The sequence below is a fragment of the Telmatherina bonti genome (assembly GCF_933228915.1).
Source record: "Telmatherina bonti genome assembly, chromosome: 10".
NCBI classification, from domain to species: domain Eukaryota; kingdom Metazoa; phylum Chordata; class Actinopteri; order Atheriniformes; family Telmatherinidae; genus Telmatherina; species Telmatherina bonti.
In genome coordinates this window covers 29,773,900-29,787,533 of record NC_136628.1, presented here as the reverse complement: position 1 = coordinate 29,787,533, position 13,634 = coordinate 29,773,900, and the positions used below count along the sequence as shown (strand labels likewise).

General features: G+C 40.7%; 1 protein-coding gene across 1 annotated transcript in view; it reads left to right on the top strand.

Moving 5' to 3' along the window:
• atp2a3 (ATPase sarcoplasmic/endoplasmic reticulum Ca2+ transporting 3) overlaps nucleotides 1–13,343 on the top strand; it is a gene marked incomplete at its 5' end in the record, with an annotated part of 43,048 nt that extends 29,705 nt beyond the window's left edge. The window contains 12 exons of the mRNA XM_079247165.1: nucleotides 319–421; nucleotides 3,104–3,235; nucleotides 4,819–4,935; nucleotides 6,598–6,816; nucleotides 7,161–7,496; nucleotides 8,188–8,408; nucleotides 8,489–8,691; nucleotides 9,991–10,076; nucleotides 10,356–10,489; nucleotides 10,762–10,879; nucleotides 12,810–12,927; nucleotides 13,184–13,343. Coding sequence (XP_079103291.1) covers nucleotides 319–421; nucleotides 3,104–3,235; nucleotides 4,819–4,935; nucleotides 6,598–6,816; nucleotides 7,161–7,496; nucleotides 8,188–8,408; nucleotides 8,489–8,691; nucleotides 9,991–10,076; nucleotides 10,356–10,489; nucleotides 10,762–10,879; nucleotides 12,810–12,927; nucleotides 13,184–13,227 — 1,831 coding nt within the window. The 3' untranslated portion in view covers nucleotides 13,228–13,343. The remainder of the gene's footprint in view (nucleotides 1–318; nucleotides 422–3,103; nucleotides 3,236–4,818; nucleotides 4,936–6,597; nucleotides 6,817–7,160; nucleotides 7,497–8,187; nucleotides 8,409–8,488; nucleotides 8,692–9,990; nucleotides 10,077–10,355; nucleotides 10,490–10,761; nucleotides 10,880–12,809; nucleotides 12,928–13,183) is intronic.
• Between the last annotated feature and the right edge of the window lie 291 nt (nucleotides 13,344–13,634).

Sequence of the window (13,634 nt, the reverse complement as noted above, 5' to 3'; positions counted from 1 at the left end):
TGTAGATTTGGTAACAGCAGAGTGTGGGTTACTGTGTGGGAGCTTCACTAGCAACGGTCACAGTCTCTACAAGGTGTTCATGGTTGTCATGCAGTCAGCACTGCTAGTCACAATCAGGCACGCACAGACACACACACACACTTTTGTTTACTACTGTCCAACTACTGTCTCTCAAGTCAGCTCCAGAAGCTAAACACCTGAATGTCCTGTATGTCACACATACTCACGTCGTCACTGTGTCTGAGGGAACGTGTGGAATGTTTTTTTCCCCTCTGGTGTGTTGTTGTTAATGATATCTGCATCTTGCGTTTCTTCCAGACTTAAAGGGAACAGGCCCATCCAGTGTGGAGACTTTGATGGGCTTGTGGAGTTGGCCACTGTGTGCTCCATGTGCAATGACTCTTCACTGGACTTCAATGAGGTCATTCACCATCATAATCATTTTATATTTGCTATGCAAAACATTTTTTCTGTGTTGTAGAGCGTTGTGTTGCAAGTTCCCCAGAAAACTGTATTTCACACTTCCACTGGAATTGAGATGCTGATTATTTAATACAATTTATTCATCATCAGTAAGTGTGATGACTTCTATAAAAGCTGTTTGGTAGTTTGCTGATGCTGAGAATTTAGGTTTTAACAGGTGGAGTTATAAGGAAAGGGAAGTGGAAATCCTTTAAGGCAGTGGTTTTCAAACCTTTTTTTTTTTGACGTTGTAACCTGTACTTATATTTTTAACCAGTTTACATTTTAACTCGGGCAACATTTAGCATGATTTAATCTCCAGTGGGTCACACAAGTAAAACAAAAGCATAACAGCCTATAAGTAATGAAAACTCCCCCTTTGTTCAGTTGCAAAGGAGTTTAAATAACCAAGATGTTTGCATTTAATGAACTATCCTGTCAGAAAATATTATGAAAATCTTGAAGTGCCTTGTGAAAAATAATCCCAAATAGAATAATTTCAAAATGTTGCCACGGTTACACAATTACATGATTTTCTTGTTTTATTTATTTACTGTACATATTATGCAGAAGTGGAAGACATTCATGACTGTTATTAACCTACAGAAGTGAACTAGCATGTTGTATGTTAAAGTTTCATGGTTGTCGTGTTAGCAAGGGTTGCCAAGTGAAAATCATTTCTGTTTTTAAAAAAAAAACCAAAAAAAAACAAAACATAGTACTACTTGTGTTTGCATCTGAATTTATGATAATTTTGCAGCCACAGAATGTCTTTGAGCAGACCATGAAGTTCTCTGTAATCAACTTATTCTTTGGTTAAAAACGCCAAGTCTGTGTGACACTAAAGCTTGGCTGAAATTGGGTCGTCCAACAGGACAACGTTCCTAAACATGACAACAAATCTACTACAGAATGGGTGGAATGACCTGAAGAGAACTGTCCATTAACAAATATCTGAGAACCATTAATGAACTGGTGCAGTTTTGTAAAGAGAAGACCAAAATTCCTTTATATTGGTGTCAAATTTAAAAAAAAATAAAATTGATGTCATCATATAGAAAATAACTACTTCTAAAGATGGTTCTACAAGCTTAATTAAATGTACTTTCTCACACACTTGGTTGAGTGTTGGTTAAATATCATCATTCATTCATCATCATTTCTTAAACCGCTTAATCCAATTCAGGGTTGCAGGGAAGCTGGAGCCTATCCCAGCTGGCTTTGGGCGACAGGCAGGGTACACCCTGGACAGCTCGCCAGTCCATCGCAGGGCCACACAGAGAGACGAACAACCACTCACACTCATTCCTAGGGACAATTTAGAGTAACCAATTAACCTAACATGCATGTCTTTGGACGGTGGGAGGAAGCCGGAGTACCCGGAGAGAACCCACGCATACACGGGGAGAACATGCAAACTCCACACAGAAAGGCCACTGACCAAACCCCTCCCCAGCCAAGGATCGAACCAGTGACCTTAAATAAATTAAATATTTGGTTAAATATGCTATGACAAAATCTAATATATTCTTCATGTTAGGTTTTATTTACTTAATTTCTTTTTCCTGAAATTTAAAACCTCAGAGCTAACAGTGTGTGTACTTTTTCCCACCCATGACTGTAGTATTACATACGCGCTGCAATGAAAGACACCACTTGATCACACACACACACACACACACACACAGCTTTCTCCTTTTCAGCTGAGCTCATTTTACTCTGATGTATTATCCTTTCTCTGGTTTAGATTGCTTTTCTCACCTCTTTGTCATCATCATGTTATCATGGTAACCGTGCTGAGTAGAGAGGCCAGGGATAAAACATTTCGCAGCTCTCAAGAAGAACTGCCTCTGTTCTCACAAATGGCTGTTTTGCCACCAGTTTAGTTCATTTTTGAATAAAAATCCTCAGTTTGAGATTAGATCGCTGAACCAAAGCAGCAGCATAGATTGAGACGATATTGCCGCCTGCGGCTGATCGTGCAAGCAAACGGTGTGTGGCATACTATTACAGCCTCATCTCAACCACTGAACGTCTCACCTGGCGAGGGCGCAAGATGAAGCGTACATGACTCAAAGTTTATGGTGGTCATAGAGTGAAATACATGCAGATTTGTTCATAGCATATTTAAATGATCATTTTTCAGTGGTTTCCTGTTAAGTGGGTCGGATATTGACTGCTCAAATGATATTTTAAATCGATAAGATAGTCTCGAAGTCCACAAGAAAGTTGCATAAATACCAGGGCTGTGACGATACGCTTTTGTCCCGATTTGATTCCGATTTTTTTTTTTTTTTGGGAGCCGATTCGATTTAAATTGCAATTTTCAAAATTCTTTGATATTGCTGATTTTTGTAGATTAAAAACAAAATAAATGTATAAAACGCATTTTTTTTGCTCGTCATTTTTCTTGATTTCAAGTAGAAAAAAACAACCCAGTAGCCAGACCATCATTCTGCTGCTATAATGCCCAAGAAGACAAGTAAAAAGGTCAAAAACAATTAAAAAAAATGTATTTGTTTGAAAAAAAAAAAAAAAAAATCAAAATTTTTTTTCGATTTTTTTCGTTTTTTTTTTTTTTCTCGATTAGATTTTCCCACCCCTAATAAATATGTTCTGGTGTATATCTGTTTTCTTACAGGCCAAAGGGGTTTATGAGAAGGTGGGTGAAGCCACCGAAACGGCTCTCACCACATTGGTGGAAAAGATGAACGTCTTCAAGACGGACCTGTCTCCACTGACGAAGGTGGAACGCGCCGGTGCCTGCAACTCTGTAAGTACAGCAGATATAAAGATGTGACGCTGCAAATGCATCCTGGAATCAGATCACTGTGCAAACTTTACAGGCTATTTTTTGCAACGCTTTGATCACGTGCCATTGGTTATCTAATCAGATATCAGCACATTTTCAGAATTAATTTGCACATTAACAAGTAAAGAACAAAAGATGGTAAAAATTGTCATTGATCAAATGTTAGTCGGCTCACTTTGCCTTCAATTAACTTATCATGTCATCTCATAAAATGCTAGTTACAGTGTAATTATCCAGTCATAAGTGTTTAGCCCAAGTCTGTGTATTCATTAAAAAAAGAATATACAGTGGGCACACTGCTTGCTGCCACAGCTGGCATATGTCCTGCAGACTTTTGCAGTTCTCCACATAAATATGCCAGTGAGTCTGTAATTACTTTGTTCTTTACATCATACCATCCACACTGTGTGTGTAGGGGGCGTGGATGCCTAATGACCCACAGGAGTCCTGGTTTATACTGTCTATGTTTGTGTGGAATTATTCTTTACATGTTTAATCTAGGCTGACTAACAGCGAGCCACCATACCTGGGTTTATTGTCTTTCACAAAGACTTGTTAATAAAACACAGTGTTGACATTTGACACACATGTTTAACTTCGGGGTGTGAACTAATGGTTGTCTACGGCCGCGCTTGTAAAAAATATTTACCAGCTGTAGCTGTGTTTGATTTGTGATCAGTCTTGCGGTGAACCACTTTAAATGTTTTTGTCTTTTGGAAGTTGAAAGTGGTTAAGATGGTTTGTGGATGAGAAGACGATCCTGTCTTGAAGTGACTGATTGATCTGCTGAGTTATTTGGAGTCTGTTCTGAGTTTCTCATCTGTCACGTCAATAAAGGTCATTAAAATCCCAGGTCTCATTTTCTGGGTGCTACCAGTTGACGAAACACTCGGGGTTCTATAATTGGACGTGGTCTGTAAAGACTGAAGCCAAAAGAGGAGATAAGTTGTGCCGTCTTTCATTTGGAGTATTTAAAGCAGTGTGTGGATGAATGCTTCATGATAACTTCTAATTTTGGATGACATAAACATAACCAAGCTGCGGCACACACCATGTTAAGACAAACCTCCTATTTCTGCCCTTATTTGAAGCAGTGAAGAAGTTTGTTACTGTGTAAGGTTTTAGGATCTCGGTTTGAAGCCTCCTGACAAGATGTGTGTTCTCCACATACAACCGTCTCTGCGCGCTGAACTAGAGGGACACCTGCTGGTGGAACGAGACATGACAGTTGCAGATAAAAATGTATGTGAGGAAAAGGGATCTGCTCTCTAATTAGCATTTCACTTTTCTCCCCACGATTCCACCTGTTATTGCTTATCATCTTCGGCCGAATCGGTTTTCTTCATATGCAGCTGAACAGACTTCAAAGGCAGCAGTCAAACACTCAAACAAGGTGGCTGAGTCAGGTTTAAAGTGTCATCATTCAGCTGTCCGTGGCTCATTTCAACCTCTGTCACCAGCTGCCAGCCTGACTGATTCCCATACAGCCACTTTTTTCTCTGTCATTTCTAACCTTTTTTCTCTTCCTCTTTTTCATTCATCAGGTGATCAAGCAGCTGATGAAGAAAGAGTTCACCCTGGAGTTCTCTCGTGACCGCAAGTCCATGTCTGTCCTCTGTACTCCTGTCAAACCGGGCTCCCAGAGCAAGATGTTTGTCAAGGCATGGCTGAACAGAATTTATCATTAAGAAATGTCATTTAAGGAATTAGGACATGTTTAAAAAATACTCCATTTACATGAGTATTCAGGCCTTTCTCTCAACTCTTGCTTTAAGTGCTGTTGACGTACTGAGACTGTTGGGCAGCAATGGGCACCTCAAATATACTTAAGTAATCATGCAGGGCCCACGTTTCCTTCAGATGCTTCTCGCTTTCCTCTAGGCAGAAATGTTCAAACTTGTCCGCACAAAGCTGTTTTTTTAAGCTGCCTTTAGGGCAGGTGTGTCAAACTAATGGTGTAATTTGATCTCAACTGTGCCAGACCAGTTTTTTAAAAAAAAAGAGAGAAATGATGTGTGAATCGTAAAAACTACAAATTAAGTACATTGAATTACAAGATGTTTTCATTAGTGAACTATCCTTTTGGTAAAAAATAGGGGGGGGGGGGGGGAAATCAAATTTTTTTTTTTTTAGAAAATTAGGTGCAGTTTTAACTTTATTTAGCCTCGATTTATCATTTACATGTGCATTACAACTTATAAATCACAGTGGATCTACATAATGACATCACATTTAATCACATTTTGTTAAAAAGTGCTCCTTTACATGGACAAATTGGGAGTTGGAATCACTTTGTTTCCCTCTTTAAATGCAGTCAATGTCCTATGTATGTCATTTTAACAGTTTGCAAATTCATCATGCAAGATGTCAGTGGAGATCAAACAACTGAGGAGATGCTCTTTGCTTGAATTCCACCACTCACATCATCATTAGACTAGAGGATTTTGCTCGAGTAATTCAGATTATAATGCATCTTTCAAGCAAGACCACATTGGGCCTTTCTTTCTTTCAAAGGTCTTTTTATTACACAAAGTATCAATAGAATGTGCAATACAAATATTCAACATTTCTTGTTTTACTATCCCATACCCAACAAAATACATAATACAAACAAACAATAAACATCTACAAAAAATTAAATAAATAAATAAAATAAGTAATAATAAAAATAATAAAGTGACTGACAAAGGCTACTCAGAGACAATTATAGGGGATATCTAAAAAAAAAATTCTAAAAAAAAAGGTGCCACAGTTTATAGAATTTATTTTCAGATCCACAGACGATAGATCTAATTTTTTCTAAATCCATACAAAGCATAATATCTTTTACCCATTGTGCGTGTGAAGTGGGGGGGGGCAGAGTCTTTCCACTTAAACAGTATAGCACGTCTAGCTAATAACAGTGGAAAATTTTAATATCCTAAACCTAAAGTTTGGCTATTTAAGCTCTGGCACCAAAAATAGCACACAGTGGATCCGGTTTAATTGGATGTTGCAGGACTTCAGAAATTGTATGAAAGACAAAATTCCAAAAACTAGCTAAAGAAGGACACGACTAGTACATATGAAGCAATATATGTGCCTTTCTTATGTCAGACTTAGGTAATAGCTAAGTTTGTTGGATGACAGTGAAGATCTAAATGCACTGCAGCAACCTAAGCTTCCACTTCACGGGGGGGGGGGCTGAATAGTTGTGTAACTTGAATAAATGTCTGTACAACTTTCCTTTTGTACCCAACACACCGTTTTTCATCACTTTCAGCTGAACTCTGATCTCACAGCTATTATGTGCTTTTTTTGTCACTTACATTTAATGTCATCAGGGTGCCCCAGAAAGTGTGATTGAAAGGTGTCAGTACCTGAGGGTCGGATCGGGCAAGGTGACACTGACAGCCGCCCTGCGTGACCATCTGATGTGTAAGATCAGGGAGTGGGGGACAGGCAGAGACACGTTGCGATGCCTTGCTCTGGCCACTCATGACAACCCGCCGCGTAAAGAGGACATGGATTTGGAGAACTCGAGCAAGTTTGTGGAGTACGAGGTACAGTAAGGAGCTGGGAAAGCAACTCGCTGTTTTCAGCAGTTTCAAAAAATAGATATGAAGCATGCTTCACATAAAGACTGAGACAAGGGGAAACTTGTGAAATAAAATCTATATTAAAAACCAAACCTGTCTTGCAGGCCTCACAGACCTCTCTAATTAGCATGTTCTCTCACGGTGTTAGCTCTTCTTCATCGTATGATGCCTTGACATTTGCTAATCATGCTGCAGTAGAATCTCTTTCCTTAAAGTGAATTAGTTGGATGTTTTCTGCACAAATACAAAACAAATTAGACTTTTTTTTTTCAGATTTCCTGTGAAAACTCTTTTTGTTTTCCTCTCAGATGGGGCTGACGTTCGTTGGCTGTGTGGGGATGCTCGACCCGCCCAGGAAGGAGGTGATCGGTTCCGTTAAACTTTGCAATGAGGCCGGTATCCGGGTTATCATGATCACGGGGGATAACAAAGGCACAGCTGTAGCCATCTGCAGACGAATCGGCATCTTCGGGGAGGATGAGGACGTAACGGGAAAAGCATACACGGGCCGAGAGTTCGACGACCTCCTGCCCGAGGAACAGAGAGAGGCTGTCAAGCGGGCAAGATGCTTTGCCCGCGTCGAGCCGGCCCATAAGTCCAAGATTGTGGGATACCTGCAGTCTTTCGATGAGATTACCGCCATGGTGAGGAAAAAAAGGATGATCAAATTTGTAGACTTTTCCACTTTTTAGTGCTTTCTGCTGATATCTGCATTTTATCGTCATTTGTTGCATAATTTTTATGGCAAAGCAAGGATGCATTTTCTTTCTCCTGCATCTGCTTGTCGTACGAAGAACATTTCAAGGAGGCATAAGATTAGGGCAGCGAGGCGTGGCATGTTTCAGGTCTCTAAGGCTGCTCTCTTAGACAGTCCTATCAAAAGCTGTCATCTCTGGTTCGCTCGGCTGCCTCCTATCTGACACATGTCTCAGAAGAGTGTTTGTCTCACATCCGGAGACAACAATATCACCAATTGCCTGTCAGACTCCCTCCACCTTTCACTGCAGACTAAAGCTGCTTCAGGGCCTGCAATGACAGATGGATATCTGACTTGTTAAGCTTTAGCTTAATCCTGTCTGGATTTAAACACCAAATTAAGATGAGATAGGAGTTCTCTTTAAATCATCATTCTTTTGTTAGACTCGTGACTGGTTGACAGAATAAGCACACAATATTGGTTTATGCACTGCTTATAAGTTCTTTCCTATAAAATAAGATCCTATTTACACTGAATGTTGCTTCTGTCTTTACTCTATAGTCATTAATATTAAGGAAATTCAAATAAAAGTATGACATTGTATCATTTTTTTATGCATAACCATTTAAATCCTGCAGACAGGGGATGGGGTAAATGATGCCCCGGCCCTGAAGAAAGCAGAGATCGGCATTGCCATGGGTTCTGGTACAGCTGTGGCCAAATCAGCATCTGAGATGGTGCTCTCTGATGATAACTTCTCCACCATCGTCGCTGCTGTGGAGGAAGGCAGAGCCATTTACAACAACATGAAGCAGTTCATCAGATACCTCATCTCTTCCAATGTGGGAGAGGTCGTCTGGTGAGACACGGCCAGCATGTGGGACCTTCTTCTCCCACCGTGTTGCAGGTTTGGCTTATCTCCTATCCATCTGTCCACAGCATCTTCCTGACAGCCATCCTGGGTCTCCCTGAGGCTTTGATTCCAGTCCAGCTGCTGTGGGTTAATCTAGTGACCGATGGTTTGCCTGCCACTGCCTTAGGCTTTAACCCTCCAGACCTGGACATCATGGACAAACCGCCCCGCAACCCCAAGGAGCCACTTATCTCTGGCTGGCTCTTCTTCAGATACCTGGCCATTGGAGGTAGCATTGACTCTGACTTAATGATGACAGACTGACAGCAGTAATAAAACGGAACAGTTTTGAATCTAACTTGTTTTACAGACATGTCTTGACTTAAACTAGCAGAAATAATGCTGAGATTTAACAGGATACATCACTTTACATTCCATTTGTCATAATGCAAGGTAGAACAAAGAAAAAGCCAGACATCTATATTAGCTTAAATTTCCTGCCAACAGATCGGAGAACTGTTTAAGTGACTTCTGTGGATGATCTTGTCAAAGTCAAACAGCGACTTTGGGTGTGATTTGAATGGATTAAAACTGGAAAACCACCAAGGCACATGCACAGCAGGTGTCTGTTTTACAGCAGCATGTCTTCTTGCTAGAATAATTCACATCAGCATGTTAAGTGCATAGTGTTTGTGTAAAGACATGGTGGCTGTAAACTGCATTAGCTTAAAAGATTTCACTTTTCTACATGTTTAAATTTAATGAGCAGGTTTTGTAAAGTCCTACTTAAAGCAGTTTAACAGTCTGTGTGCAGACTGGATGGCATATAATGAATTGCTTATGCCAAGGATGTCTAATCCTTCCCACTGTCCTGCAGGGTTTAGACCAGGAATACTCAATCTTGGTCCTCAAGAGCCGGTGTCCTGCAGGTTTTCCAAATGTTTCTGCTGGAACACACCTGACTCTGACAAGCCCTGCACATGTCTGCTGCATACACATTAATTTGACACCGGTCCTCAAGGACCAGGATTGAAGAGCCCTGGTTTAGACATTGCACTGCTTCAGTACATTCAGATGAATGGATCATCAACAGCACTGGGCAAGCTGTTGGAGAAATTCATTTAATTTAAAGTGTGTGTTAGGACAGGAAAATATAAAACCTGCAGGATGATTGACCCTGAGGACCATAACTGGACATCCTCGGTTTTGGCTTATAACAGCTGTTTACCCAAGCTACATAAACACAGGATTTAATGAGCATAATTTGTTAGAATGCAGGTCATTCAAAAGAAATATTGTACTCTCCTTGTTCATTTATGTATTTTCTCTGAGAGCAAAAGACGACCCGTTTGATCAGGAGGGCTTTTGTCTTTGCCTTTTACCTTATTTCCTTTATATGAAGAATACATGGATTTCTGCTTGCTAATAACTAATAATACAAAGCTGTTTTTGCAGTATTCAACATTTTCTTATTATTTGACACTAAATTTTAAATAAAATAAACTTTTTTTTTTGTTTTGTTTTGTTTTTTTAAATCCAAGTCAAATATGATCCCAGATTTGGGTATACCTTTTTGCTTTTCTTGCAGGATATGTGGGTCTTGGAACAGTGAGTGCAGCCACATGGTGGTACCTGTTTGACGAAGATGGTCCACAAGTGTCTTTCTATCAGCTGGTGAGCTTTCTTCTGCTCATTTGGTCTTTAACTTGTCCCGGTGCAGCAGATCCATGTCCCCAGAGGATACGGCAACATTTTTCATCTGACTCCTCCTTCACCTTGACGTTGCCCACTGTTGAACACGCTGATGTCCGGTGATCCCAGCAGCGGACTGATTGCACACAGGGTTGCAAGGAGCCAAGGTTGTGCAGCTGTGCCTCCGTCAGATCTGATGAAAATCGGATCTGATGGGGCGAAGTGCAAGCTCGGGCTGACTGCCATCTGTCTCTGTTACAGAGACACTTCATGCAGTGTACCGAGGACAACCCCATGTTCAAGGGAATAGACTGTGAGGTGTTTGAGTCCCGCTACCCCACAACCATGGCGCTGTCAGTGCTGGTCACTATCGAAATGTTCAACGCTCTCAACAGGTCAGTTGCCAAATATCGTCATGGCAGGTTAAATAATCCTTAAATGTCAAGGCTGTCTGGTGTTTATTAATAGGCAGAGATAATGTCATCCAAAAAGACAGCAGTCCCTTTGAGAGAAGATTGTGTAACTGTGCAGGGAATTCCATGCTGCAATAACACCACCAGACTTCATTTAACTAGTTCCATGTCTTGACATTCATAAAGTCTTTGTTATCAAGTTTAACTACAGAACATGTTTTCATGCTTTTATTGTTATAATCCTTCTCTGCCAGTTTGTCTGAGAACCAGTCCCTGGTGAGGATGCCTCCTTGGGTCAATATTTGGTTACTGGGAGCCATCATCCTGTCTCTCTCCCTTCACTTCTTAATCCTCTACGTGGAGCCTCTGCCTGTGAGTACTCGGGAGGCTTGTTGGAACGTGGCCTACACTGCCCTGCCTCACTAAGATAACTCTTCAGGTCATGGTCCATAATCAAAAACACATTTTGCTTTTGTTAAATCATAAGTTAGTTTTTTTTTCTTTTTGCTGATTACACAACTTTCAACCATATGGTCTGATAATACATCCAAACTACAGCAGTACACACTGCAAGTTACTGGAGTGTGTTCTTCACAATACTGCTAAACATGTGGTTGGTGACACCCCCACGATGCACTGAAATCTATTGTAATATGCTTTTGTTGATTTTAGGGATGCACCAATCCACTTTTTGCGAGTTTCGATTCCGATACCGATATCTGAAATGTGAATATCTGCAGATACCGATATTTGCCGATACCAAATCTGTTTATGTAAACATTATAGTGCTGATTGTTTTTTATTGCTGTTACAACTGTGTAAGATACCATTGCGTTGTAATTACCCATCCTTTCTTAAGTTACTTCACCAATACCAATATAACAACATTACAGATCTAACAATTTCAACTAGTTTTATTTTGATTAGGCACATTTTACCTAAATACAACTATAAATGTGTGGTTTTGAAACAAAGATCTCGCTTTTAGTGGAACAAAAAATGTCAAATTTTAACTTTCAAGGCATTTATTTCTTTTAAAACACGTCCGAAGCATGTCATCACACACATCTGCGCTGACTTGACTAGTGTGGTATCAGTACACTTTTTTTTAATACAAAGTAAAAGTCCACACGCCTGGAATTGAGCCGATACTGATATCAGTATCGGTTCATACCTAGTTGCTTTTCACCTTCTTAGTGAATTGAATGATTGCAATCTCCCACAGTAAGATGGAAAAAAACATAATTATACTGACCATAGCTTCTCCTCATACTGGTCCCCAGACTGGTTTCATTTTGCTGTGGGATTGTGTCCCATTCCTCAACCAGGAGTTGTTGGTGATCAGCCAGTGTAGTTATGTTTGTCATTTGTGCACAAAACATAAAGCAAGCTCATGCTGCAAGTGCTGCCTCCTCTTTACTCCCAAATTCTGGAAGTACTCCGATGATCCGGGTCCAGTGGGGGAGGGCATGTCATCCTGGGTCAGAGGGAGGCAACTTAGGTCCTGCAAGTGTTCCAAGTTTCCCTGCTGCAACACACCTGACTTAAATCGATGGCTAATTAGCAGACTAGTGGAGAGTTTAGTGTAAAGCTCTGCACACGCCTGCTGGTTCAGTCGGATGTGTGTCAGGTGTGTTTCAGCAGAGAAACTCCCAACACTAGTAGAACTGCAACCCTCGAGGAGCCGAGTAACCCATCCCTATGAGATATGATATGAGATCATGGCTGCCTCCAGGATTTCATACCAACACATCTGTCTATGAACTGGGTGCCAATCCAGTGGCAGTCATACATCTCTGACTGTCACACATCTGTCAGCGGTGGGCGGAAGACGAACACTTGGTGTGAACTGCTTTTTGACTCACTAGCAGAAGCTTCAAAGATGACGGAGTTGTGATCGAGAGTTCACGCTTCACGAAAGATCGTCATGAACGGAGGAGGAGACTGACGGATGTCACGGGCGGAGGGTGACTGTTACTGCGGGGGAAAGATTTACAATGTCCACGGAATATTTTCAAACATGTAAAATAGTTCACGTGTATTGTCGAGAAGATGAAGATGGTTTTGCTGTTTGCATTTGCTGAATTGACTTTCAGTGTATTGAACCTTCAAGGCGACCATAGAAAACCGTTGCATGTGCAACAGGAAAACATGAGCTGTGATGCCTTTAATGCTTCCTGCACTATGCTGTAGCGCTTTTAATGCTTTCACATAAAGCACTTGTCTTGCACATAAAACGTGCTTATACAAATAAACTTGCTCTGCTAATAGTTGGGTTTTTTTTTTTTTTTCTGTCCCTCAGCTCATCTTCCAGGTGACCCCCTTGCACTGGTCCCAGTGGATTGTGGTCCTCAAGATTTCCATCCCTGTCATCCTCTTGGATGAGGCATTAAAATATGTCTCCAGGAACCATCTAGAAGGTGTGTTGCGTTACTAGTCTATAAGGAGCTGTTTTTGTGATTTATATATGTATTTATCTCTCTACTGATGTTGTTCTTTTTTTTCCTGCCTCCTGCTTTCCAAATTCAGCATAATTTCTTTCTATCTCACCTTCTATAAAAAGGTACAACCTCTCAGTACTTCCTGCTTCTGTCCACTTCAACCTGACAGCTGTAAAATTACTATGATAGTTTCTATGAGTTTTTAAACGTGTTGTTTTTTTGTTCTCTCTACCAGTTGATGAGGAGCAGAAATATCGGAGGAGATGGCAGCTGAACTAAGATCTCTCCCCCAATGCTCTCGCATATAGTTAGACACACACAGCTTACCCTCTTCCCTTTAAGAGTTAGGAACCTGTTCTCCCCTATGCCCTCGTTCCCCACCCCTGCATGTCCAACAAACCACCACTAGAAATGAGCAAAGCTTGCAAGAAAGAGCATCTGTGTTCCTGCAAGCATGGCTTTGTACAAGTGTGAAAGTTGACAAGCACTAAGTGTGTGTGTGTGTGTGTGAGAGAGAGAGAGAGGGGGGGGGGAGAAAAAAAAAACAACTGGGAGATGCAGAACTTCAAGTTGCGTGAGCGAAAAACAACTGCAGAAAAAAAGAGGCTAAAACACCCCAAGTTTTTTTTGTTGTTGTTTTTTTTGGTTTTTTTTAAAGAGATTTCTGCTCATTTGCTCTTTTTGAC